The 27,241-nt window shown below is 36.4% G+C and overlaps 5 protein-coding genes across 5 annotated transcripts; 4 read left to right on the forward strand and 1 right to left on the reverse strand.

Annotated features, from left to right (window-relative positions):
- Positions 1 to 2,958: 2,958 nt before the first annotated feature.
- Positions 2,959 to 5,596, reverse strand: LOC120137958 (SWI/SNF complex component SNF12 homolog). Its single transcript, XM_039153594.1, has 4 exons — positions 5,272 to 5,596; positions 3,567 to 5,170; positions 3,093 to 3,157; positions 2,959 to 3,007 (listed from the first exon to the last, which is right to left on the reverse strand). Exons 2-4 carry the CDS (start codon positions 5,123 to 5,125, stop codon positions 3,000 to 3,002), a joined length of 1,632 nt encoding a protein of 543 aa, XP_039009525.1. The 5' UTR covers positions 5,126 to 5,170; positions 5,272 to 5,596; the 3' UTR covers positions 2,959 to 2,999.
- Positions 5,597 to 10,495: 4,899 nt separating this feature from the next.
- On the forward strand, positions 10,496 to 13,383 carry LOC120137773 (triacylglycerol lipase 2-like). The gene is made up of 9 exons (XM_039153444.1): positions 10,496 to 10,681; positions 10,766 to 10,885; positions 11,672 to 11,812; positions 11,919 to 12,029; positions 12,131 to 12,274; positions 12,353 to 12,393; positions 12,490 to 12,569; positions 12,753 to 12,848; positions 13,061 to 13,383. The coding sequence occupies exons 1-9, from the start codon at positions 10,496 to 10,498 to the stop codon at positions 13,381 to 13,383; spliced, it is 1,242 nt and encodes a 413-aa protein (XP_039009375.1).
- A 1,487-nt stretch (positions 13,384 to 14,870) lies between these two features.
- LOC120137774 lies at positions 14,871 to 23,901 on the forward strand. The gene is made up of 19 exons (XM_039153445.1): positions 14,871 to 15,044; positions 15,196 to 15,349; positions 15,525 to 15,562; positions 15,926 to 15,982; positions 16,072 to 16,150; positions 16,313 to 16,457; positions 16,685 to 16,814; positions 17,012 to 17,172; positions 17,454 to 17,457; positions 17,546 to 17,670; positions 17,801 to 17,903; positions 18,033 to 18,178; positions 18,345 to 18,468; positions 18,601 to 18,663; positions 18,759 to 19,002; positions 19,068 to 19,161; positions 19,325 to 19,418; positions 19,521 to 19,657; positions 23,871 to 23,901. The coding sequence occupies exons 1-19, from the start codon at positions 14,871 to 14,873 to the stop codon at positions 23,899 to 23,901; spliced, it is 2,103 nt and encodes a 700-aa protein (XP_039009376.1).
- LOC120137835 (probable amidase At4g34880) lies at positions 23,901 to 26,060 on the forward strand. The gene is made up of 4 exons (XM_039153487.1): positions 23,901 to 24,530; positions 24,614 to 24,828; positions 24,909 to 25,347; positions 25,442 to 26,060. The coding sequence occupies exons 1-4, from the start codon at positions 24,000 to 24,002 to the stop codon at positions 25,796 to 25,798; spliced, it is 1,542 nt and encodes a 513-aa protein (XP_039009418.1). The 5' UTR covers positions 23,901 to 23,999; the 3' UTR covers positions 25,799 to 26,060.
- A 356-nt stretch (positions 26,061 to 26,416) lies between these two features.
- LOC120137775 (glutamate receptor 1.4-like) lies at positions 26,417 to 26,960 on the forward strand. Its single transcript, XM_039153446.1, has 2 exons — positions 26,417 to 26,586; positions 26,665 to 26,960. The coding sequence occupies exons 1-2, from the start codon at positions 26,454 to 26,456 to the stop codon at positions 26,958 to 26,960; spliced, it is 429 nt and encodes a 142-aa protein (XP_039009377.1). The 5' UTR covers positions 26,417 to 26,453.
- The last annotated feature ends 281 nt before the right edge of the window (positions 26,961 to 27,241 follow it).

Consider the following 27,241-nt stretch of genomic DNA (forward strand, 5'->3'; position numbering starts at 1 on the left):
ACACCGCAATTTGCGAATCCGATTCAACGATCAAATCATATTGATCACCCTACTCGGATTCAAAGAATATATCATGGGCTGTTTTCACAGGAATCAGTTTTGTATGGACTGTCTGTCACATCTCAAATTGAAGTTAATTTTTTTAAATAATTTGGGATAAGTATATGACAATATCTATTTAAAAATAACAATTAATTTTTTGACATTGATCGCTCATATCCCTAACATCTAAGATGCTCGAACTCGGATCTTTGAGGAATAACAATAATTCTTTTACAATTGAGGTTACTTTGGTTTGTGTCAAATTGGAGTTAAATTTAGCAATCAATTTTGTATGGTCTGTCACATCTTAAATTGAGGTTATTTTTTCTATCTTTAAGTGGGGTTAAATTAGAGTCTTTGTGAATTTTTGGTGCTTGGTTGAAAATTTCTAAAACGTGTAAGTACATGCTGTGTAATTAACCCAAGCGGACGGACGGCCAGAGGAAGATATCGCTCTTTCGAGATGAAGTCCCCAGTCTCGTGGTCTCAAGTCACCTTTGATCATTTTCAGGGAAACTTGAGGACTTTGACAGTGAGACAACTCCAGTAAAGCTCCGGCCCATCTGGTCAAGTTCAGCCAGAAGAAAAGGAAAAAAGACCTAGCCAAAAACACATTTTAATTGGGGAAAAAAGAGAGGAGAAAAATAGATCGAAGGAAGGAGGAAACCGAACATCGGCGTCGTTAGGATCTGAAGCGTAATTGGCTTCGGAAATTTTACGAGCTTGCTCAAAAAAGAGCAGTCGATCAAATTCGTGTTCGTCCGACACTTCCATTGCTACTCCTTGGAACTTTCTTTGTCTATAGGATTCCGTTACGGATCAACAAAGATTAAGAAGTGCAAAATGAAGACAAAAACTGAGAAAGAAAGAGCGACTCTCTGCCTTCCTAGTGAAGACCTCGTTAGCAGCCATGAAGTTAGGAACAGAATATTTCAGTTTTTCAATGGAAACTGGTTCAAGAATTTAAACCGGGTTTTCTTTATTTAAACCAGAATCGAAGCTCAAATAATATCAGAGTTTGAGCCCAAATAGAGTTCTGTCATCGTCTGCTCTCGGTATATGCGGGTTTCATTACACCAAATATATATAGAATTCGTTTATATTTATAGAGTGTATGAATCAATTTTACTACTAAATTAAAAATCGACACTATCTTAGGATCAAGAAGGAGCTGAATGGCTTGTTGGTTATCAGACTGAATTTGCACGACTTCAGTACCGAAGTTCCATGCTATTTGTAACCCTGCGTAGATGCTCCATAACTCTGCCATGAGGGGTGTCCTTATCCCAGGTATCGATGGAACCCAGTGAGCCAATCACCTTGGTTCGTTCGAAGCACACCACCGACAGAACCAAGACCAGTTCTGATATCAACCGAAGCATCGACGTTGAGGCAGCTTCAAGTGTCCATGGGACCATGGGAGGCTTCCACTCGAGTATTATTGAGTGTCTATCTCTAAAACAGGCAAGGGGGTGGCGACGAGCAGTATAGTAAGAAGACCAGGAGATACTTTGTCGGAGAATATCATAGATAGCTTGAGTATTGGAATATAAAGCAATTTCGACGCTTCCATATCTGCCATAGAAAGGTTGAGAAAAAAGAAGCCCAAGAAAATTCCATACCTGTAAAGGTGCCATCGTGCGTGAGATTGGTCTTGATCCAATCAGACAAAGAGGCTGAGAAGAAGCCTTGCTAGAGAGCAGGAGGAAGGAGCTTCATCCAGGTAGTCTTCACAGGCACACAGTCGCGCAAAACATGTAAAGCAGACTCAGCATTAGTGTAACAAAGAGGACAGAAGAGTCGGTGGAGAGTCCTCGACGACATCACTCTTGATTAGTTAATAAGTGATCTCTAAATGTTAAATAGAGAAAGATTCGGATACGCTGCAGGATCGACAAAGACCAAACAATCTTCCATTTCTGATCGAAATATACGGTACAATGGTGGGCGGAAATCGAAATTTGGCGTGAAAGCTCCTTTACATCCCAGTTTCCATTTCTATCAATGAAATCATGAAAGCCATTGTTGACGTTGCTATTGGGTGAAGGGTTCAATTGACTGCATACGGGGCCACCAACAATCATCCCAGAATTGCACAGTATTTCCGTTAACTGGCAGCCATAGAAGGTTTTCGCGAAGACTATCCCAGGTTTGAGATAAGGCTCTCCACAATGGTGAGGTCCAGCAATGGAAACAGGGCAAAGATCATTCATACGATACTTTTGTCAAATCGCTTAGACCCAAAGAGCATTCGGTCAAGCAATCAAAGTATAGCTTTTTTTTATAACTTCAACATTTCTTTATTATATCCTATGGCGTGTTTACGTATCAATATTCTTTACGTAATAATAACAAAATAGACAAAATCTAGTATAGCTTTTGTATTTGTTGGATAGGCCATTCTCGTTTTGTGTTTTCTTTTATATCCAAAATTACCATACGATAGATTACAGCCAGGACAAGCAAACAACCAGGACCACGGCCTATGTTGCTCCAAATTCTTCAGTTTCAGTTTTCCAGACCAAGAAAATATCCACTAAACTCTTCATTTTTAACTTTTCCTGTTTTGGACATAAATTTAAATATATGGCCACTTAAAAAGAAATACACATACCCATGTTCATGTTAAACATGTCCCATATCTGATACTCACACCCTTGTCCAAGCATCATAGTCCAGGAGTGTGCCATATACATATTACAAATAGAAGAAAATCAAACTCTCATGCTAATTTCTAATGTCTAATTTAAAAGGGTTTGATGATAATTATGCTACTTCCTGTTCTACATCCCTCTAAATCCCCATTCAACAACATTACAATTCTAAAGGATCGGTATACAGACAGTTCAGTTGATACATGATTCAAATCAATGGAAAACCTAGCAAGTCATCGATATCTTCAGAGACTGCGACGCTTTCTCCCTGGAAAATCAATTCCAGCAGCTGGTTTCCATGATTCATGAGCTTTACTTCTGCAGCAGGTGGCTTTGCATTATTCTTCAGCTTCCAGAAACATCACTTGCAGCAGGTGGTTTACATGATTCGTGTACTTCCTGGAGCATCACTTCCGGGAGGTGGCTTGCGATTCAGATAACGGATAACAGCATCTTCAACCCTATCGGAATCACCAGAAAAGAACTTGATTATGTTGATCAAAAGATTTAAAGATCAAACGTCAAGGCTTAAACAGGATACATTCATGAATGAATTAACACATGATGACCCACCACCCGCATGTCTATTGTTTCACATATGAGCTCCGGAAAATAAAAAAAAATCTTATGTAATAATATTTTACGGTACTAGGCAATGAGAGGGAAGATCTGATAAATGCTTTTGACAAGGCGCGAGCAATAAGGTTGAAAGGTCGATCTAGTACTCAGGTTTCTACCAAACCAATCACAATTCAAGACGCAAGATATTGTCAGTGGCAATGGCCGCATGTCTATAAAGTGATAGGCTAGGTTGCTCTAAATGATCCATAACACAACAAGAGTAACTGCAAGTCTAAAAAAAAAGCTTACCATTGTTGGTTAAAGAAATCTGATTGCCGCTCTTTTTCAGCACTTCGACTAGGTTCTCCAGTTACCAATTTCAGATCCCGGGTCTGAGACTGAACTAAAGCATTTATAAATTCTACTGGAGATTGACTGAATCCTAGAAAAAATGCACGCCTTCTACAGTGGTCATGAATTTTCCTTATAGTAGCACATATTGATTCATCACAAGCATCAATCTCTTTGGTCTTTTCTCCATTTGTCAACAGAGCAGACAATTCCCTTTGTATAGGAAAGGGTATGTCGACTAACACATCATAGCATGCATTTCCAGCAGGACTATTCCCAGAAAGCTTGATTTTATGGTCCAAATGTATGGGTGGTGGTGGAGACAAATGCTGCAATATCTTCTGTGGAACCATGGTAAATTTCACTCTGTCTTCCCCAAAAACTTTCTGAAGCTGTGCATCACAATTAAAACAAGACGGATCAATTGGGTTTTGAAGTTTTCTAGCTTTCACATAATGCCAAATTGCAGCTAAAATTCTAGGGCGTGTATCAACCTCAATACCAAGGACTTCCATTAAAGCTGAAGAAAGCTTGAACTTCTCGGGAACATAATTCATTTCTAACCGAATATTCACAGTGAATTCTTTTTCCCCCTTTCTCTTCACCTCAAAACCTTCTTGTGGTGCGGGAGATTGAGCATGCTCCCATATAATGATATGATTATTCGGATACAGTCTCTGGTCTAAAGAGATAGTCACTCTTTTGAAGAAGGATGAAAACTTTGGGTACAACGGGTTCGTTTTATGAACAAACCCAGGCTGATCAGGATCTATCCCATCTTCCAAGATCTTCCCAATAATCTTAAGGGTCCACACCGGGGGCTCTGCGTTAGGCTTCTTTGGAATTGTCTGAATCTGATTAGCAAATGTGTTGAAAACATATATTCTAAGAGTTTTCTGAACACTAGGTGGGCTTTTTAGTGCCTCTTGGATGTCAACTTTTTTCCGAGCAACCGCAGCATCAACTCGTGCCTCAAAATCAAGAAGCTGGGTGTACAAAGCGGATTCGGGAAGAATGGTAGCCACTCTTTCTTGTAGCTGTTTGTCAGGAACCTTCTGCTTCTTTCTTCTAGCTGCCTGTGTAAGTTCCACTGTTCTCAAAGGGGACATAGTGTTTGTCATCGGAACAGTAGGAGGATACATGGGGGGCCTTTGAAAGATCCTCCTTGCACTTGCACTGCCAGGAGTAGACATGGATGGCGATGACGAACTTAAATTACCAAGGCCAGCATTTTGAGTTTGGCTAAGGGCCAAACTTTGAGCTTGAAGTTGTGCTTGGAATTGGGCATGAACAGACTGCCCTTGAGCTCGAGCATGGGCCAGAGCTTTCAACTGAGCCAGAGCAAGGGCCTGAGCTTGTGATAACTGAAACTGAGCTTGAAAATCAGCACTTAGTTGTGCCTGTGCCTGCGAGAATGCAGGATTTCCAGACATCGATGGAGCTACCATCCCCGCATTAGCAACAGGCGACGAAGACGCCCCAAGGCTCTTGGAGGGATTGTTATTGTTCATAGACATCACTAATCTAATTCACTTGGGAAAAATATCGAACACCTACCAAACCTAAAGCATTCAGGGGAAAAAAGCAAACCCCAAGCAATCTTAGCATATACTCAATAATCAAAAGCACCAAAATAAACAAAAATTCCCCTTCAAAATCGAACCTTTAGAAGTTGAACCCCAAAGGTACAAAACCCCAAAGCCCTAATTTTCCAAAACCCGCAAAGACACTGAATTAGAACCAAATCATACACAAAAAAAAGTCGGATTCTAAACAAGAAAAAATGAGGAAAAAAAAGGGAAAAAACAAAGATAGGAAGTGCTAGAAACGAAGAATTTGAATTACGCAATCAGATTAAGGGGAGAGAGTTGAAACCAAAAGAGAGGAATTAAGAGTGAAACAAAAAAGTAACAATTAAAAGAACAAAATTGCAATAGTCTTACAAAAGATTGAATAGATTTGAAAGATTTCGATTGTCTTCCAGCAAACGAAGATGATCAGCGAGAGAGAGAGAGAGAGAGAGAGAGACTCCGCTATGGCTGCCTTGTTTGCTACTCTGTCCGTACCATTTACCAAACATCAAATTCCGGATCCGATCCAAAAGATCCGGGCTTCTGCAAGTTTAGTTGCCCAAGAAAAAAGCCCATGCATTGTGTCAAGAGCTTGATACAGAGATTGAGTTGTTTCGTTTCCAAATTATTTTAAAATTTAGTTTCGTTTTTTATTTTATTTCATAAATTTAATTTTTATACTATTTTTATTTAAAATTATTGAGTCATTCTAAACAATATATTATCATCCAACTTTAAGAGGTGGATTCATAAATATAACTTAATATAAGATTAAAGAATGATGAAAAAAAGTTGATCATTCAAAGGTTTAAAAACCGTAGCTGCTCTTTCTTTCTTCCATCTCTTCTTCTCCTTTTTTTTTCTCTCTCTCTTTATAACTTTGTCAATTTATATAGATTAAATCAATTTTTTCTTTTTTAATTTTGTTTAACCGGCGACGACACCGATTTTGATATTAGTTATCGACCCTAATTGTCTTTTCTCTTTATTTTTTCAGTTTTTTAATAAGAATAATTCTGTCATTGTAATATGTTTATCTCTGTTTTCATGACACGTTTATCTCTGCTTTTATGACACGTTCATCTATTTGTAGAACTTTTTCTATGCCTTTTGGTAGTTTTCGATCGTTTAGTTGTTGTTTTCGTTTATCTTTTTTCTCAGGGTTGGATTTGACATCGCCACGACTGATCAAGATGACACTTATTTGTTATCATGTTGATCTTCCAAGCTTTGGACCATCAGATTGATTTGGATACTAGTTTTGCGCTCGTGGATAGTTTTCTCACGTCCTCTGACTCTGATTTGCGATTTTCGATGATCTTTCAGTAGTTTCATCCTCTTTTGTGGTTTATTTCTCGATGCTCTTAGATTTGTTTGTATCTTTATTTTGTTCGAGCATTGGTTATGTTTTTTAACCTTTTCCTTCTATGGTAATTGTTCATTGTATGATATAGGTGACTAGTTTTTGTGTCAATGATTATAAGAAAATGTCTTAATTATAATTTAGTTTATGATTGTGCTCGTAAATCTTCATTGTAATTTTGAATATTTTATATTTTTAATAAAACTAGCGGCTTTCTATAAAAAGTAAGTACAAACTAAAATATTATAAAAATATAACTTTTTTTTATTGAGAACAACATAAAATATTATAATTTTTATAATATTTTTATTATCTTAATTTATTATCATTCTTTAATCTTAAATTAAATTATCATATTGAATAAATACTCGTCATCACCAATTTATTCATGAAAAGGAAAAAAAAATGACACACAAATAAAGTAAAGAAAAAGCTCCCATCTAGCCAAGAAAACCTTAGCCGACAGTTCCAAAAGCTATTTTTTTGACAAAAAAATCACCGTATAAATAAAATATTACATGTCAGTCATTGTTTCCCAAATATTGCTCGATCTAACACCTGAAAGAAGGAGACGCGTTCGATGAAATGCGCTTTAGGATAAAGGTGCGGTTGGTAGGAAATGCCTTAGTTGAAAATCGTTGATACCCCTAGAAGGCGCATCCCATTGGGCACACATTCCCCCTCCCGCCTCGATTTCCCGCTAAATTCTCCCGCCTATTTCCCCAACTGGTTACCTATATAAACCCTCTTCTCCAACTCACATAACAACAACAACAACAACAAAACCCAATTCCCATATGCAATGGGGTAAGGGGGAGGTAGGGTAGTAGGCTGCCCCCAACGCCAGGTTGAGAGTAGCTTCCGTGGAAGACCTCTGGCAGTCAGAAAATTAAAAATATAGATAAAATGCAATGCATGTATAAATAAATACATAAATACATAGTTGAACAATATTCATATGCAGTCATTAATATCATTAATATCATATGCGCGTTTGTAATGGGCAGTAATCCCTGCAAATAAATCTCTGCGAAAAAATCTCTGCATATAGACAGAAACGTAAGACCCGACTAAATTTAAAAGTGAAGATAATGTTACACAGAAGTCAACGATAGCAAGCCCAGTTCTAAGCCTTCATAAATACCAATAACAGAAACGTATAAAAAGTAGAAGTCATGGAAATTACTACTAAGGCATTAAAAGAAGACAGAGATGATACACCCTAGAGATGTGACCCACACTACTTGACTACCCTAGTCTTAAGTCTCCATACTTTCCTATCAGAGGTCATGTCATCGGTAAGGGCTAAATCCATCAAATCAGATCTTAAGCAGTCTTCCCACTTCCGCCTTGGTCGTTCTCTCCTTCTGGTACCGTCAACTGTAATCGACTCTACCCTCCTGACCGCATCCGACAGTAGTCGCCTAAGGACATGCCCAAACCACCGTAGTCTTCCCTCCCTCAATTTTTCAGAAACAGGCACCACCCCCAAGGACATCCTAATAGCAGGGTTCGTTGTCATATCCCACAGAGTCCTACCGCATGTCCATCGAAGAATTCTCATTTCTGTGGCCTCTATCCTCCTTACATGATCATTCTTGGTTGCCCAACATTCTGATCCATACAACAGCGCTGGTCTTATTGACATTCTATAAAATTTTCCCTTAAGTTTTAGAGGCACCTTCTTGTCACACAAAACTCCAGTAGCGGCCCTCCACTTTAGCCATCCCGCCTTTATACGGTGTGTAACGTCATCATCTACACCCCCATCTTTATGTATCATAGACCCTAGGTACTTGAAACAATCCTTTGAGGGGAGAACGTGTCCTTCTATGCATACTTCTACATATTCATCGTTTTGGTCCCCACTGAAGTTTGAACATAAATACTCTGTCTTTTCAATATTGATCCTTAGACCTTTTTCTTCCAAAGCAGTCTTCCAGGTAGCCAGTCTACTATTAAACTCAGATTTTGTTTCAGCAACTAGGATAATGTCGTCAGCGAAAAGCATACACCATGGTACACCGTCTGGTGTCGCACAATAGATGTCGTCCATAATCAAGGCGAAGATGTAAGGACTAAGAGCCAACCCCTGGTGGAGTCCGATTTCCACTGGGAATGCCTCGGTGTCACCAACTGTAGTCCTGACGTGTGTAGTAGATCTACAATACATATCACGAATCGCCCGAATATAAGCAGTTAATATGTATTAATTGTTGTTAAAAAATAGAAGGCGCTTTATTACGATTGGATGTTGATCATATTTCGAGTCATTTTGCCGTTACAGTAAGAATACGAAACTATATTCTTTTTAAATTTATGAATATTATGAAATCGATGATATATTATTTAAATTATTAGAATTTATTTATTTGAATTTATTTAAATAATTTTGAAATAATAGTTCAAATTTTAATTGTTAGAATTTATTTCTTAGGAAAATAATCGTATATTAAAAGTTTTTGTTTGCAATAAAAAGATGGAAACACCGAGACGTATATGGTCATATTTGTCTATGGTTGGATTCGGTTAGTTAGCCAAAATTGAAGGATGTTATAAACTTGAACATGCCCTGATTTTTGCACTAATTGAGAGATAGAGGCCAGAGACACACATGTTTCATCTACCATGTGGGGAGTGTACCATTACGCTAGAGGATGTTTCAATGCAACTAGGCTCCCGGTAGATGGAACTGCCATTTTTGGTATAGAATATGATGATTGGGGGTTTATGCAGGGAGTATCTTGGAAGTTGCCTGCCTAATTTCAATGGTGGCTGAATAACATTAGGGTGGCTGAAAAGTGAATTTAAATATTTAAGCGAAAATTGTTTGGAGGACGAGGCAAAACCATTTGCCTGGGCATATATACTACAACTCATTGGATGTATATTGATGCCTGACAAATCTCAAAATCAGGTCCATTGTATGTGGTTGAGGCACATGATCTATTTTGAAGTAGCCGACACATTAAGTTGGGGGTCTGTAGTGTTGGCATTTTTATTTAGAGAAATATGTTGGGCTACGAATTATAGAAAGACTACTATTGGAGATTGTCTCATGCTTCTCCAAAAGTGGGTATGGTATCGTATGCCTTTTTTGTGCCCGATCGTGAATGAGTCATATGTCTTTCTATTACTTTCAAGGTATCAATAGTAAAATTATTTTTAAATAATGTTTTTGATTATTATAGAATGACATATGTACATTTTTATATTAAATAGGTGAGCAAGTAATAGGAAAAATAATAGTTATATCCCACAAGAATTACAAGATATATGATTACTCATTGACCAGAAAATTGGTGTAGAGGTACTTTTTTTTTAAATTTTTTTTATTTAATTGTATTTATATAATTTGAATTCCATTTTAATTTTGATAAGAAATCAATATTTTTGTTTTAGTTCAAATGGTTTTCATATTTGGATGACGAATTGAGGGTTTACATCCCACCTAACATGAGTGGGATAATGGATGTATGAGTAATGGTTGTGCCCCTTATTTGTTCTACTATTATTGAGTGGCATCCGACTGATCGTGTGCTTCGTTAGTTTGGGTTTACACAAGTTCCCTATGACGCACATTCAAGGGAGCCGCATTCTATAGGACGCGCCATTCATAAAAACCATGGAAGGAGCTTTTCATGCGACACGACTTTCCTCCCCCGACTAAGGCGCGTCTCTTGTCGTGTGCTTCCTTATTTCTTCTGAAAAAAGATGTTATATCGTGAAATAGTTAAGAAAGAATGATTGATAGGTAATATTTTTTTAATAGGGTGATTTTTTGGTCAAATTACCTTGAATGCAAGGAATTTCATAAATAAATAAATAAATAAGCAATCTTTTCCCCCCACTATTTCCTTTCTTTTCCTTCCTTTCTCTCTCTATATATACATAACACCACCACATCCACTGATTTTAGCCATCGAAACAGCCAAACCATAACTGGCAAAGTTATGGCTCGTCCTCCCGAGTTGGTCAGTCTGGCATCGTTAATCCTTTTACTCGCCTTGGTGGTCGAGCCTCACGGAGCATCTGGCTCGACCCGTGGTTTGTTCGGCCTCAGCAATGGTGCTTCAGAAGTCGCTGGGATATGCGCCACCTCGGTCACCATCCATGGTTACAAATGCCAGGAACACCAAGTATATGAACTATTTATCAACATTGATACACGGAGTTTTCTTTTTCTGGTGTTATTTTTAGGTTAAAATTGATCATTGTTGCAGGTGGAAACCAAAGATGGATATATCCTTAGCATGCAAAGAATCCCAGAGGGACGTGTTGAGGGGAACGGTGGTGCTGGAAACACGAAGCAGCCGGTACTCATACAGCATGGCGTCCTTGTGGTGAGTCATCTATCATTTCCGAGTAACTCAAGCTTGAACAACTCGAGTTAACCAGTAAGATAAATTCAAGTATCCTTCTCGAGTAATTCGATTTTTCTAATAATTTTAAATGATTTCTAGGTAATATATATTTATTTTTTTAATCATCGAATGCATACATTCTACCGACACAATTACTTAAATTTCTATATTTTAAAAATAATAATATTCAATCTTTATCTCAAATCAAAATCAGATTTTTAAACACCGGTGGTCTTTTTAGGTGTGAACTTGACTCCATGCGAGGAAAATTTGATGGCTAAAGTTTAAGTTAAAACGCTCGAGTAAATGCATGTGCCGCGCACTCTTTTGGAGGGCCTTTTTCTAAGGAAACTTTTTCACTTTATAGGAAAGATTTGGCTTAATTTTCGCACCAAGATTACATTTTGTGAGAGTTTTTAAGTAATATGAATAATATAATAAATGCACTTTTATGCTTGAAAAAACATGTTGTAAAAAATAAAAAAGTAAGGGTTTAAAATGCTTTCCTAAGGGATTCAATCATGAGATTAGAGTCACCTTTTTTGCATTGTTTTTGCTTTGGATGCAAGTTAAACTATGCACGGAACATGCCATGATGCATGATTATTGCTTCTTTAAGGTAAATTTTTTACCTTTACGTTCATGGCCTAATTATAAATTCGGGTCGGTTGAACTGAAAATCGATGATAGGCATTATACCATTAAATAATTGAATCAATCGAATAAAAAAATGGAAAATCGAAAGCTTATAATCTTGGTTGTCAGGATGGAATGGCATGGCTCCTGAATTCACCGCAAGAGAATTTACCAATGGTTTTGGCTGATAAAGGTTTCGATGTGTGGATTGCCAACACCAGAGGGACCAGATTCTGCAGGGAACATGTTTCGCTCGATTCCAGCCAGCCGGTTTTTCTTCTGACCTTTCTTCGTTTCGTAATAAAAGTGTCGACAAACCTGGAAACTTGAATATGAACTTTACAGGGTGACTTAAACCGATAGTTGAAAGTGACAGGAGTTCTGGAATTGGTCGTGGGATGAGCTGGTGAGTTTCGATCTACCGGCTGTTTTTGACTTCGTGTTCAACCAGACACAGCAGAGGATTCATTACATCGGTCATTCCCTGGTGAGAAATCATCTAACCGCAAAAAATGAAAAGTCGAGACAACATAGATAATGAAACAGAATACGAAGACCTTAATGCAATGTGTGCATTCTGATCGACAGGGAACTCTTATAGGTCTGGCATCTTTCTCCGAGGGCCATCAAGCGAACACACTGAAATCTGCAGCATTTCTAAGCCCCATCGCGTACTTAAGCCATATGAATACCGCACTCGGTACGGTAGCCGCTAAAGCCTTCGTCGGCGAGGTCCGTAAGGAACACTCTCTTCACCATCACTATTATTAATCTGCTAAAAGATCTTATTGTTTTTTTTTTGGCAAGCAGATCACTACATGGTTCGGGGTAGCCGAATTCAATCCAAAAGGGTGAGAATCAAGAGCAGAGAACCGGTTGTTCTCTTCTGTACTAAAGATTGAACCTTTTTTTAGCTTCAAGATTTGAATTTTCTCTGCTCTTGACAGACAGCAAGCATCAGTCTTTCTCAAGTCTTTATGCAATTACCCTGGAGTGGACTGCTATGACCTATTAAATGCAATCACCGGTACAACATCCATACTCAAGTTCTTTCAATCTTAATGCTTGTAATAGACTAAACAGATTAACTTTCTTACTCTACCGATCTATGTCATTCGAACTCGAACACATGTATCAGGTATGCATATATCGAAATAGAATTAATCATTCTAAGAGAATTCTGAATTCGTTTTGTTATTGTAAATTCAAGGAAAAAATTGCTGTCTTAATTTCTCCACGGTTGATCTTTTCATAAAGAATGAGCCTCAATCCACAGCAACCAAAAACATGGTGCACTTAGCTCAGAGTAAGTCTATGAAACCAAACTCTTCTTCTAGCATCTCATCCATGTTGTTTCCACATTTCCGAATGTCGTTCTTATGTACCGGATTCATCATCGTTCTAGCGTATACTTGCATTAAAGGTGAGTGTACCCGATATGTAATTCGACATGACAAGATGTCCTGGAACATTGTTAAGTGACTAATACTAGAGGCTTCGACGAAGCTGAAATTGCAGCTGTCCGAGATGGAGTTATAGTGAAATACAACTACGGCAGGCCAGACTACAACGTGATGCATTACGGTGCGGCCAAACCTCCGGTTTACAACATCTCCAACATCCCTCGCGACCTCCCCATCTTCATCAGCTACGGCGGCAAAGATGCACTCTCGGATATTCAAGATGTTCAGCTATTGCTTGACAGCCTCAAGTTCCATGATGTCAACAAGCTCATGACTCAGTTCATCAAAGATTACGCCCATGCCGATTTCGTCATGGGAACTAACGCCAAGGATGTTGTGTATAATCAAGTCGTAATGTTCTTTGAAAATCAACAATGATGCCCCTCGAATAGGCCGGTCTGATCAGTTCAGGTATTAGAGCCAGTAATGTAAACGTCTACTACTATGTGCTGGAGCATTAGTATGATTAATATGAAAATTACTCACAAATTAATTCATACAAAAGTTGTAATTTTTCATTTTTTTCCGAGTAGGGATGTGCATATTACCCGAACAAGATGAGTTTCGATCTGACCCAATCCAGTAGGGTCAGTTTTTATTTTTGAAAATTTGGGTTAGGGTCGAGTCATTTTTTTTAAGGTGAAGCTGATTCGAATTCAAATTTATGATGAAAAAAACTTGACTCGACCCGACTTAATATTATAATTATCTATTATATATTTAGTGATAATTGTAATAATACACATTTCTATTTTATTTTTTCGATTAAGTCATTATTTTACCTAATAAAATGAATTATATATAATTAGGTCGGGTCATATGCAAATTTTAATAAAAAAATGGTTGGGTCAAATTTTAAGTCAAATAAGAATCTTTTGTGGTTAGTATTTTCTCTTCGCTCAATTTTAATTTGCGATTTGTCGTTAGCATTTCAATAACTTCATCATCTTTTGTAGTTCGTTTACCGATACGATCATATGTGTTCTTATCTATCTTTTATCCGAGTTTATTTGGTTAAGTTTTTAAACCTTTTCCTTGTATGATCATTGTGATCTTAAGTAACTAGTTTCTCATGTTAAAAAAGAATTATTATGTGTTTAGTTTATAATTGTGGTTGTAAAATAAAAATAATAAAATAAAATAAATAAAAAAATTATTAATATAATATATACTATATATATTTTAAAAAACTTATATTTCAAAGATTATATATATTTAAAAAAAAATTATATATAATATATTTTCTTAAACTGTATATATATATATATTCAAAAACTATATATATATATATTATATTTTTCAAAAACTATAATATATACACATTATATTATAGATATCGTATAATAGACACCTTTAGAGTGACACGAATGAAAATAAGTGTCTACAATCGTGATATATGGTGGAAATATGTGAACCTTAGATTAAAGCTAAGGTATTAATTGGTGTTGATATAATTACATATTGTTTTTTCACGGGCTGGCACTGGGGGATCCATACAAAGGTTTCCCTTCAGCATATTCCTTCATGGATAATTGAACAAGTACATATCCATGGGACCTTTCCTTAGGTTTATTTATGATTATATTTTGTAGACTTATTATGAATATCTGGTTTGTAGTATTTGAAACTCCAATTTTGTAAAATTAAATTATGTTTATTTGTGTTGGATTTAATACTTACGACTTTATAATTTGAGTAAACGACTTCAAAAAACAACTAGTTACTTCGATGATTTTGTGTGATATTCTAATCTTCCGAACTCGATCTAGATCAGATTAGGATCATGAAAATGATGATTTTAGTCTAGGCTTTTTTTTTCAACGTAAATTCAAGCGTGACATTACGATAGAGTGTTGGTGGTGACGATGGCGGTGGCGATAATCGGAGGTGGGTTCAGAGGGCTGGTTTTGGCCTATGTTCTGGCCGAAGCCGGTGTAGATGTGGTGGTTTACAAGAAAGAGGAACAATTAGGTGGCCATGCCAAGACTCTCAACTTCGATGCCGTTGATTTAGACCTTGGCTTCTTGTTTCTCAATCCAGTAAGGCTTTTTAGCTTTGCTTTTCATTAAAGGTTTAATTGATCATTTTGATTCTTTATTAAGAGTTTTTCGCTCCTTTAACTTAAGATGATGGAAGCAAATGTATGGATTCTAATTAATAGACTTGACAAATTTTATGCTTTTGTATAAGAAAACAAAGTATAAACCTGTGGATAACTTGATAGGCAAGTTTGCACCATTGTGGGAGATGTTTGATAGCCTTGGAGTTGATGTACAGACATCTGATGTTTCATTCTCCATAAGCCATGACAAAGGCAATGGCTATGAATGCCGCACCCATTATGGTTTTTCAAATTACTTTTAAAAGAAGAAACTCTTGAATCCTTTCAATTGGCAATACCTCAGAGAGATTATCAAGTTTGGGAATGATGTCGACAGGTTCCCAGTCCCGCATTCATGATTTAAGATTTCTTTCAGCCAAACCTTAAAATTTCATTCTTAAGATTTCTTGTGTTGCAGCTATCTTGAATCGCTTGAGAAGAACCCAGACATTGATCGTAACGAAACCTTGGGACAGTTTATAAAGTCAAGGGGTTACTCTGAAAATTTTCAGAACACTTACCTGATGAGCTGCTGAAGAACTTATATATATTCATACCAAATATAGGAATTAATCAATGAAAATATTGAAATTCTACTGGCTCCCATATGTGGTTCAATGTGCTCCGGCTCCAGAGAAGATGTTATGAGTTTTTCAGCCTTCTTCGTTCTTTCATTCTTTCGCACTCGTCATTTATACTAGGTGTTTGATTGATTGCCAAAACATAATATACTTGGTCATTGTATAATTCATGCAAGCTTTACCTAAGGCTATCACCATTATTTTGTTTGTTGGTTTTCCTTTTCACATCCATCTGCAGCTATTTGCGCAGCCGCAATGGTTGACTATCATAAGGCACTCATATTTTGTTAGAAGGGTGCGTATTTCTAGTTTCTTATATTTTCATATTATAGATGTAGTAAAGTGGGAACTAATTAGAAGTATATTCCAATTCAATAAAATCAGGTCAGAGATGTGCTGAAGAGTAGGGGTTGCCTATTTAAACTTGGCTGTCAAGTTCTGTCTGTTTTGCCTGCTGATAATGGTGAGTACTGGCCTTGTCATGTTTCTGTACTAATTTTGTAATAAGGAAAATTTCAGGGAAAGTGAAATCCATCCCTCATTTAATGGAAAATATGACTTATTCTTTTCTTTGATCACCATTTTGTTGCAAGTTCCAAGGATGATTGTATAAATGAATTAACAGGTACCACTTTGGTCTGTGGAGATGGTTTCCAAGAAACATACAATGGATGCATAATGGCTGTTGCTGCTCCCAAAGCCCTAAGAATGTTGGGAAACACAACATTTGAAGAAATGAGAGTATTAGATGCATTCCAATATGCTTCTAGGTACTACAATTTATACTCCCTTTTATTTGGAAGTCCCCATTGTTTTCTTGATGCTTCTCATGAGTCATGATGTAGATGCCATTATATCTGATTTTTCTCCCTTTGTATCATTTTCAATATACTTTCTTTTACAGTAGAACATTAATCATATAATAATGGCTATCAAATCTAGATGTGAGAGCCTCTCTTTGGAATTAATAAACATTGATTTGATGTACTTTCTAAAGCTTAAATGATATATTACTTCACAATGACAGTAGTTTAATGCCTAAGAACAAATCAGCTTGGAGTGCAGTGAATTTTCTAAATAGTAGAGAAAACAAAGCATGCTTACCAGACTGGCTGGATTCGCTACAGGTATGTGTTAAGTTCTCTGAGTAAACTAGATCTTAGACATATGATTGTTAGAAACAGTTCGATCTTAGACATATGATTGTTAGAAACAGTTCAGTCTTTGAAGATACCATTATATCATCAGAATTAATAAAATACTTGGTTTTTTATCGAGTTATAACTTGAGTCACTCTGACTGGTTCTTGTTTACATTTCTTCAGAATGTTGGGAAATCACATCAGCCATTTTTTGTGACTATAAATCCGGACCATACCCCAAAAAATACCTTGCTTAAGTGGTCGATTAGCAGTGCCATTCCCTCTGTTGCTGCATCAAAAGGTTCAATTGAGCTTGGTCAGATTCAGGGGAAGAAAGGAATCTGGTTCTGTGGTGAGATTTTTCCTAAATGAAATTAGATGACTATATTACTTTTTATTACTCGGCATTTTGGGCCATAATTTAATGAGATTAATCCATTTTGGGGAAAAGTAATCGATCAGCGGAAGAAACTGGCTCTGTCGGTACTCTTCTAGATCATGTAGACTGTCAGTGAAGTATTTTTCTTTGTATTTTGCTTTTATTAGTATTGGCCTTATAAGGTAAACACATCATGTCAACTAATTTCTGCTTATTTCCAATTCTAACTATTCATTTTCATTTCAGTAAGGTAAATGCCTTTTATTTACTCTGCAATGAACTTACAAATTCAGTAATACTATAAGAAATTGTTTCTGTTATGGATCTTTTCTTATCAGGCTGGTATTGATGCTGCATATGATATCTTGGGAAAGCATTCTTCTGTTATGTACAGTCCAAAGCATATGTCACCTTCTTTCATGGAAACAATGGCACGCCTCTTTGTAGCTAAATTGTTTCAACGGTATGCGTCAATGGGCTGCATAATGTGAGTTCTTAGACGTAATCATTCAATTGTTTTACCATTTTTTTATTTCACTGCATGGTTTTCTCCTAGAATTTGACATGATTTTACTGTGTGGGGCATTCACCAGTTTCTTAGAGGAAGGAATTAGAATTTTCACTTTCAAAGGAAACATGGAAAAATGTCCTCTTAAAACAGTTCTGAAAGTGCACAATCCTCGGTTTTACTGGAGGGTAACACTTGACATTACTTACCCCTATTTCATGTTTTTTGCTACAATTTGAATATTGGTAAAGGAAGGTACAAAATTTTTTGTCACTGACTCACCACTGCTGATCAGTATTGCATGTGTTTTCCCTCAGATTATGAAAGAAGCTGATCTAGGCCTAGCAGATGCATACATCAATGGGGATTTTTCTTTTCTTGATAAAGACAAAGGTCTTCTTAATCTTTTCCTGTTAAGAAAAAGTTTATTGGGATCTGCTCCTACAAACACAATGCAATTTAGGTACTGAAAACTTATCAGAATCATCACTGATAACTTTGCAGATACTTGTTGCCAATATAAATGCCTCAGGATCGAATAAAAGAAGGTTTTGTTATAGCTTGAAGAAGAATCTGGGTTAATATAAATAATTCCGGTTTGTTAAGCTTTGAAAATGAATTGGTTGCAGGACTTGGTTGTCGCCTGTACTGTTCACAGCGAGTGTATCATCCGCAAAGTATTTCCTAAAGCATGTGTTGAGGGGAAATAGTGTTACACAGGCTCGCAGGAACATTTCTCGTCATTATGATCAGGTAAGTTGTCATGATTCTAATTTCAAGATGTTAGAATTACTTTCAATGGGTATTTTAGCGTTTTAATGTATAAGGATATTCATTATACAATATCCACTTCTTAATCCAATTCCTTGCAAATTGTGTTTGCAGGGTGATGAACTTTTCACTCTATACTTAGGTGAAACTATGCAATACTCTTCTGGAATTTTTAAGGTCAGGATCCCAACTTTTATGCTTCTGTTTTTCCTGAAAAATACATGAACGAAGGATTCTTCTTCGTGTTACACTAATATTAAATGACTTTATAGACCAGAGAAGAGCATTTGGAATTTGCACAGAGACGAAAAACAAGTTCTCTAATTGAAAAAGTAAGAACTCATAATGGTGTAATCCTCATTCTTCATTTCCTTTGGCCATTATCATTTATCCGATTGTGTCATTTCCTAATGCATACAGACAAGAATAGAGAAGTGGCACGTAGTCCTCGACATCACTCTATCAGAGCTGCAACTGAAATATGCAGAAGAATAAGTGAAAGAAGCTGGACTTCAGGTATTCAGTTCTAAATTTGGCTTTGGTCAGCAAATAACTCTGTTAATTGCTGTTTTTTCTTGTAGTTAACAGGTTTTTATCATCAGGAAACATCAAATTACTCCTTTGTGACTATCGCCGGTTACCTAAGACAAACCAATATGACAGGATCATATCTGTGTAAGTTACATATTCCCTTGTCGATTCATATATGTATTCCTTTTTTGTATTTTTATGTCCATGTTTGGAATTCGGGTTTGTTCCTCCTAACAATGTATTCAATTCATATTAAATTAGTAATTATAAGACAAATGGTTCTAATATTTGCCATTAAATTGTTTAGAGAGATGGTAGAACATGTTGATGAAGCATATATTGATGAGTTTTACCGATGCTGTGAACAATTATTGAAAGAAGATGGGCTTTTCGTTCTTCAGGTAACGTTAAAATACTGGAAAACAGAATTTTTGCATTTGTATTAGCTTTAATTGTAACTTCAACGTTCCTATCATCGGTTCTCTCTGTGTTTCCTTTTTCAGTTCATAACAACTCCAGAGGAGCTTGCCACAGAAGCCCAGCAAACAGCAGGCTTTATAAAGGAATATATCTTCCCTGGTGGGCTACTGCTTTCTTTGAATAAGCATTTAAGAGCAATGGCTACTGAATCAAGATTAAGGTGCATAGTTATAATTATATGTGTGAACACTTATATACACACACTTTAGTCTTACACTCCTTAATCATGTCAAACAACAAGAACTCCATTGATGTTACAGTACAAGTAGTGAATTCAAAACAGGAAGAAAAAAAGAAGGTTTAAATTCAAATCAACTATGGGATGCAGGTAGAAAGGAGAGTCTTTGAATACTTAGTATCTTGTGTTCCAATACTTATACGATAACATCTTGATAAATGGTGGAAATATGTAGATCTTAGGAGATGATTCTAATTGACCACTGAACTAGAAGAAAACACGTCGATTATTTTTTACCTTTTAATTACCAACGCAGACTTCTGTTAACGGGTTAACGGCAGTTAGCAGCTGAAGGAATAAAATCAAACGGATTGATAACATAAGGTATCAAAATTACTTTTTTTAGACCGATGACCAAAATCGGACGGACCGAAATATAAGAGATAGTCTGTACAATTTACCCTTTTATAGTCATGGGGATTATCAGATGGTATTTATTCATAGATTTTTTTTAGAGAAAATAACTTCAGTGACCGAAAATGCCTTATAATATACGATTTTAACCAACTTTTTTTGGATTTGCAAAAATGACCAACAAATTCGCAACGCGATCTCAAATTCGCAATGTGAACTCCAATTTCGCAACACAGGTTCCAAAATCGCAACGCGAATAGTAAAATCGCAATGCGATTTCCAAATTCGCAACGCTAATTACCGATATAAGTAAACAATACTATCGCAACGCGAACTCCAATTTCGCAACACAGGTTCCAAAATCGCAACACGAATTACCGATATAGGTAAACAGTACTATCGCAACGCGAATAGGAAAATCGCAACGCTAATTACCGATATAGGTAAACACTACTATCGCAACGCGATTTTTAAATTCACAACGTTATTTTCACAAATTGAATTCGTCAATTTCGCAACTCAATTACCGATATAGATAAAACGGTAGAAAAAATCCGGTAAAAAAATCCGAATTCGACAATTTGAAAACTGACTTGCGAATTTGGTAAATGAATTGAACAAACACGATCGAGGGTATGTTCATGTTCGTTCGTTCGTTTAACTTTAACCAAACAAACGAACTGTCGAAATGATTTTTTCTTTAAGAGGCGAGATTTTACATTTCACAACACGAATTTGTCAAATTTGCAACTCAGTTTTCAAATTGATGAATTCGGATTTTTGTTTGGATTTTTCTACTGTGTTTACCTATGTCGGTAATTAAGTTGCGAAATTGGCGAATTCAATTTGTGAAAATAACGTTGCGAATTTAAAAATCGCGTTACGATAGTAGTGTTAACCTATGTCTGTAATTAGCGTTGCGAATTTGAAAATCGCGTTGCGATTTTCCTATTCGCTTTGCGATAGTACTGTTTACCTATATCGGTAATTAGCGTTGCGATTTACCTATTCGCGTTGCGATTTTGGAACCTGTGTTGCGAAATTAGAGTTTGCGTTGCGAATTTGTTGGTCATTTTCGCAAATCCAAAAAAAGTTGGTTAAAATCGTATATTATAAGACATTTTCGGTCACTGAAATTATTTTCTCTTTTTTTTATTCATTGATAATGTATATACACTCTACAAACGTAACTACTTAAACCCGATACTTTCAAAAGAAAATAGAACATACTTTTAGTTGAATTCCAATTTTATATATTGTAAAAGTGTCAAAACAAATCAAATAAATATATTTGATTTATGAAAAGTATGAAATAAAAGCATTCAGATTAATATTCCCACTTTTCCTTAAATTTTCAGGGTATTGATTTTCAAAAAGAAATCATTAAAAATAAAGAAAGAAAAGAAAAAGTGTATTATTGCATCTTCCCACGTTTTTAAATAAAGTAGTTGAGAAATGACCATGATATTTTAGCATGATGAGTGGCCAACAAATTACCTCTCCTTAAACTGGTCCCACCCACCCAGCCATTGTAGACGAAAGAGAATAAAGTAATCTTTAATCCTCAATTTAACAATTTCATTCAGTTTAGTCTTTGAATTTTTAAATTCAAAATGATGTATTTTTCAAACATTTTATCTTATTGGTAACGGCAGAACACTAAAAAACCTCAAAAGTATTTTTTTATATAGTATTTTTAACTCAATTTATCATTTTCTTTTTAATTGTAGTTTTTCCTTCTCAATTTAAAGAGATTAGCGCATAAATGGATGTCCCTTGTTCCCATATGTAATGGGATAAGGGGGAGGTAAGATAGTAGACTGCCCCCAACACCAGGTTGAGAGCAGCTTCCGTAGAAGACCTTCGAATTATGAAATGCCCTCCGTGAGACTTGATCTCACGACCTCAAGGTAAAGAGATTAGCGCATGAATCTATCAAACTAGGCCCGTAATCAAACTGAATGAACACAAACGATGATACATTTATATTCCTTCGTTTAATTTTAGCCTAACAAATGAACGAACATGAATTATCAAACGTAAACGAACATAAATGTATGGATTACCGAACATAAATGAATGAATTATCAAACGTAAACGAACATAAACGAATGGAATAACGAATATAAATGAACAAATTATCGAACATTCACGAACGTAAATGAACAAATTATCGAACGTTCACGGACGTAAATGAACGAACGAGTCATTTGTTTGTGTTCATTCATTTAATTAAACGAACAGAGAATCTTGTTAATATTCATTCGTTTAATAAACAAACAAATACAAACGAACTTCCCGCTGAACGATTCGTGAATCGTTTGCTGAACGCTCGGTCCGTTTAGTGGGCTATATGAAAGTTGTTAACTTTAAAAACATAGTGTTTCAAAAATAATTAGGTTATTCATAAATTTATGAAAGTTGCTATAATTCATAAATAGTCCCAATATAAAAAAAATTGTACCCAGTAACACAAATTCACATGTCATCTTTCATTACTTGCTTAGACAAATTATGCAGAAAAAATGCATAATATTGTTTAGAAGGCAACGTCAGCTTTCATTGTGGAATGGATTTTAGAAAATAAATAGACTGAAGAAGATTGCAGTTGCAGTTGCAGTTGCAGAGCATCCATGATTCATTAAGTAAGTTCGATGACAGAGGTAATGGTGATTGATACTAAGGATGGCGATGGATCGGGTTTTCAATTAATCCGAGTCGATTCGAGAAACATACCTTTCATCGGAATTTGATTTGATCCAAGTTTAGAGAGGTTTTATTTGAATCAAAATTTGATTCAAAGTTTAAGATAAAAATGTGCATATGACCCGAAATGAATATAAAAAAAATCTTAATTTTATTTGACAAATAGGGACTTAATTAAAAAAAGTTATAGAGAGTAATATTATAATAATTATATCTAAATATATATAAGAAAATTATACTATCAGTCCAAATCTAGTCAAGTTAATTTTTTTTCTTAAACCTAAACTCGACCCAATTCATCTTCACCCTTTTGCAAAACTTAATCTGACTTAAATTTAATTTTAAGAAAATCAATACTATCAAGTCAAATAAGATTGCAACTTAATAAATTCGAGTTAAACTGTCATCCCTAATTGATACTATGATCAAACAGTTATACCAAAAGGGAAAAATGAGATTATGAAATTATACAAGTCAAGTCTACATTAGTATTTGTATTATGATAAATTATACCTTCTATTTGAACCTGATCCGAAAAATATACACATTCTATCTGAACCTGACCTGATTTGAAAAATATATACCCTCCACTCAAACCCAGTCTGACCTGAAAAATATATATACTATGTCCGAACCTCATTTATTGGAATATAAAGCCGACCCGATCCAACATAAAATAAGGACCTAATAAAAAATTAGATAGAGGGGATATTATAGCAATTATCCATAAATTTATATGAAAATTTACTCTATTACCCTCGGGTCGAGTCGGAGGTTTTCACCCTCCACCCGAACCCAACCCAATCTCATCTTATATACAATTCGATCCGAACCCGATTTTTTTTTTAAAATTGATCTTATGGGGTCAAAACCCGTCTATTTTGAGTTAAATTGTCATCCTTATTAATACAAGGGATATTGTTCAGTTAAGGACTAAAATTTTAAAATTGAAAAGGTATGTGGAATAAAAAAACTTAGAAACTAAATATATAGCTTACACATAATATAGGGACTAATACAAAAATTTGATAAAGTATATGGACTTATGATGAGTCTATGAACAATGACTTTCCAGGGTCTCCCACCAAGCTTCTGCTCCCATTTGAGTGGATTTCTTGGTTTTTGTCATTTCAATTATTATAAAAATCCAATATTCCAATTTATACTTGTGCCAGCTTCCATTAACTCGAGAAACTCTGATTCAATGGCGTCTACGAAATCATCTCCGCTAAGCTTTCCACTGTTTTTAGCATTTATGTTTCTGTTTCTTCAACCCCATGTGTCATCATTCTCAATCAAAGAAGCAACTGTGCAGGATCTCCAACTCGCTTTCCGGAGAAAACAACTCACCTCAAGGCAACTCGTTGAGTTTTACATCGGGGAGATCCATAGACTCAACCCGCTCCTCAAAGCGGTCGTCGAGGTTAACCCCGACGCTCGGTCTCAAGCCGATAAGGCCGACCGGGAACGAAAGGCTAAAGCAGCAGGGTCATTAGGTGTCCTGCATGGAATCCCTGTTCTTCTCAAGGACAACATCGCAACCAAGGATAGAATGAACACTACTGCCGGTTCGCTTGCGCTGCTAAGATCCGTTGTTCCTCGAGATGCAGGCGTCGTATCGAAACTGAGGAAAGCCGGGGCTATAATTCTCGGAAAGGCTAGCTTGAGTGAGTGGGCTCACTTCAGAGGCTATTCTGCACCCAGTGGCTGGTGTGCTCGGACTGGACAAGGAAAGGTGAGGTATAAAATAAAAGTCCAACTTTCTTTTCATACAAATGAATGGTTATAACTTATAACACTCTTTTCTTTGTCATTCAGAATCCTTACAATATTTCACAAGATCCATGCGGGTCAAGTAGTGGATCAGCCATAGCAGTAGCCTCGAATCTGGCAGCAGTAACACTCGGGACCGAGACCGATGGCTCGATCCTCTGTCCATCTAACAATAACGCCGTTGTCGGCATCAAACCCACCGTTGGTCTCACCAGCCGAGCCGGAGTCATCCCCATCACTCCCAGACAGGACACCGTCGGGTAATGTGCTTATTAATTATGTCGATCAAGAAAACGTTAGCTGTAATGAAACTGTCTCATGTTGTGTTGAATTGAAACAGGCCCATGTGTAGAACAGTGACCGATGCCGTGTACGTCCTGGATGCCATTGCAGGCTCAGATTCTAATGATAATGCAACAGTTGAAGCATCAAAGTACATTCCACGAGGCGGCTACAAGCAATTTCTGAAGATGGATGGTCTCAGAGGTAAAAGATTGGGCTTATTCAGGAATGAATTCTTCAATTTTGGCAATGGACCTGTTTATGCTAAAGCTTTCGAGCGCCATTTCACCATTTTAAGGAAAAGAGGTGCAGTTTTGGTTGAAAACGTTAATGCATCCAAGTATTTGGGTGCATATAACACCGACACAGACTATGAAAATCTCGCAATGACAGCCGAGTTCAAATTGGCCATAAATTCTTACCTAAAAGAACTTGTGGCATCTCCGGTACGATCCTTGAGAGATCTCATTGCTTTCAACAACAAATTTGCAAAACTGGTGAGTATTTCGAGTTGCATATTGAATGGATATGATCGTCGGACCATTCGAGCATACGAAAATATTTGATGTTTGGGTTTTGGGAACAATGCAGGAAAAAACCAAGGAATATGGTCAAGAGTATTTCCTTGATGCAGAAGCAACCAATGGCATAGGCAAAAAAGAGAAGGCTGCCATACTAAAATTAGCAAAGATGTCTAGATACGGTTTCAAGAAATTAATGAAGGAAAACAAGCTGGACGCCTTGTTATCACCATTTTCATTAGCTTCGCCAATGCTTGCAACGGGTCAACACCCGGGTATTATTGTGCCGGCCGGATATGGAAGCGATGGGGTGCCGTTCGGCCTTTGTTTCGGTGGATTAAAGGGCTCGGAGCCAACCCTGATCGAGATAGCTTATGGCTTCGAGCAAGCTACTAAGATTCGAAGGCCTCCTTCAATCAATCACTGATATTATTAGTGGTAGCTTAGGTTGGTTGAAGCAATAGGTCTATCCATGTTGAATGTTTCACGTATCCTGCATCCATTATGACGCCCTTGTCTCAAAATAAGGATCTCACAGTTTGATTCGGACATGAAAGTAAATTATATTGAACTTGCATCTGATATGAACTAAAGCGTTTTATCTTGGATCCAGATGAGCTTTTTATGTCGATTCCAGCGCACGTGAGAGACATCCATTGGTTAAAATAATGGTTAAAATATGTCCCAAAGTCCCTTTCATTTCGATCCAAGTTAATATATTCAGTGTCTCACATGTTTTCACCTGCAAATTAGGTCCTCTTTAAGCATATATAGTTCATCGATATTTGAATCTATGGAGAATTTTAAGATAACGATATATTCCTTTGTCAACTTTAATCTATGTACCAGTTGTTCAAATTTGTCGTTAACGAAAAATAAAATTAACTAAGCTTTTCCTCTTCTTCTTCTTTGGTTCAATAATTAACTAAGGTTTTAGGAAACTGGTTTTGGGAATCATGGATTTCAAGTGGACTTTGGTTTTTGTTATAACTTTGCTTAACCTTCAGCCATCGTCAGCCAATGGTAACGGCACCGTATAAAGGAAAGTTCATGTTGGGTTCATTGTTGATACGCAATCCTGGATGGGAAAAATAGTTGATAGCTGCATTTCAATGGCTCTATCCGATCTTTACCTTCGAAACAATCATTATCGGTTCAAATTAGTTGTGCATACCAGAGATTCCCACGGTGATCCTTTCCTTGTTTTATCCCAAGGTACTGTTTTGGTTTTTGATAAGGAAGATTTTCTCCTTTTTATGAAGGGGTCCTCAAAGATTCACTATTGAATGGCAGCCTTGTCTCTCCTGCAAAGTGCCGAATTGGATGCCCTTATCGTTGCAGAAAGTTCAGGTGGAGTGAAGATTTTAGCAGGGCTTGGATCAAGGGTCAAGATCCCAATTATTTCCCTCTTTGCAGCTGCACCATCACTCTCCTTCTCCCAGCATCCTTACTGGATTCGAATTGGTGAAGACGAGTCCTCTCAAGCCAAAGGCATTGCTACCATTGTTGAAGAATTCAGGTGGAGAAGTGTTATCCTCATTTATGAGGACAATGATTCTGCAAGAGAATTTCCTTCCTCGAATATATGATTAATATACGGCGTTTTCGGATACATTAAAAGATATTTAATAAATTCGGTTTAACGTTACCTATTATGTTGACAGACTAATAATGTTTTAAGTAGAAAACATGAAAAATTATTAAAAAATTTGATAACCGGTAAACTTTGATTATCGATAAGTATCTATACATATATGTAAGTGTCCATACTTATTTTACTATGGAAAACATTAATTTAAGGTTATCTTTTGAGTGAGTTTTAAGATATTAATTTAGTAATTATACGCATCTAATGATTTATTTTTATGTT

This window comes from Hibiscus syriacus, unplaced genomic scaffold (genome assembly GCF_006381635.1).
Source record: "Hibiscus syriacus cultivar Baekdansim isolate YM2019G1 unplaced genomic scaffold, ASM638163v2 tig00110676_pilon, whole genome shotgun sequence".
NCBI classification, from domain to species: Eukaryota; Viridiplantae; Streptophyta; class Magnoliopsida; order Malvales; family Malvaceae; genus Hibiscus; species Hibiscus syriacus.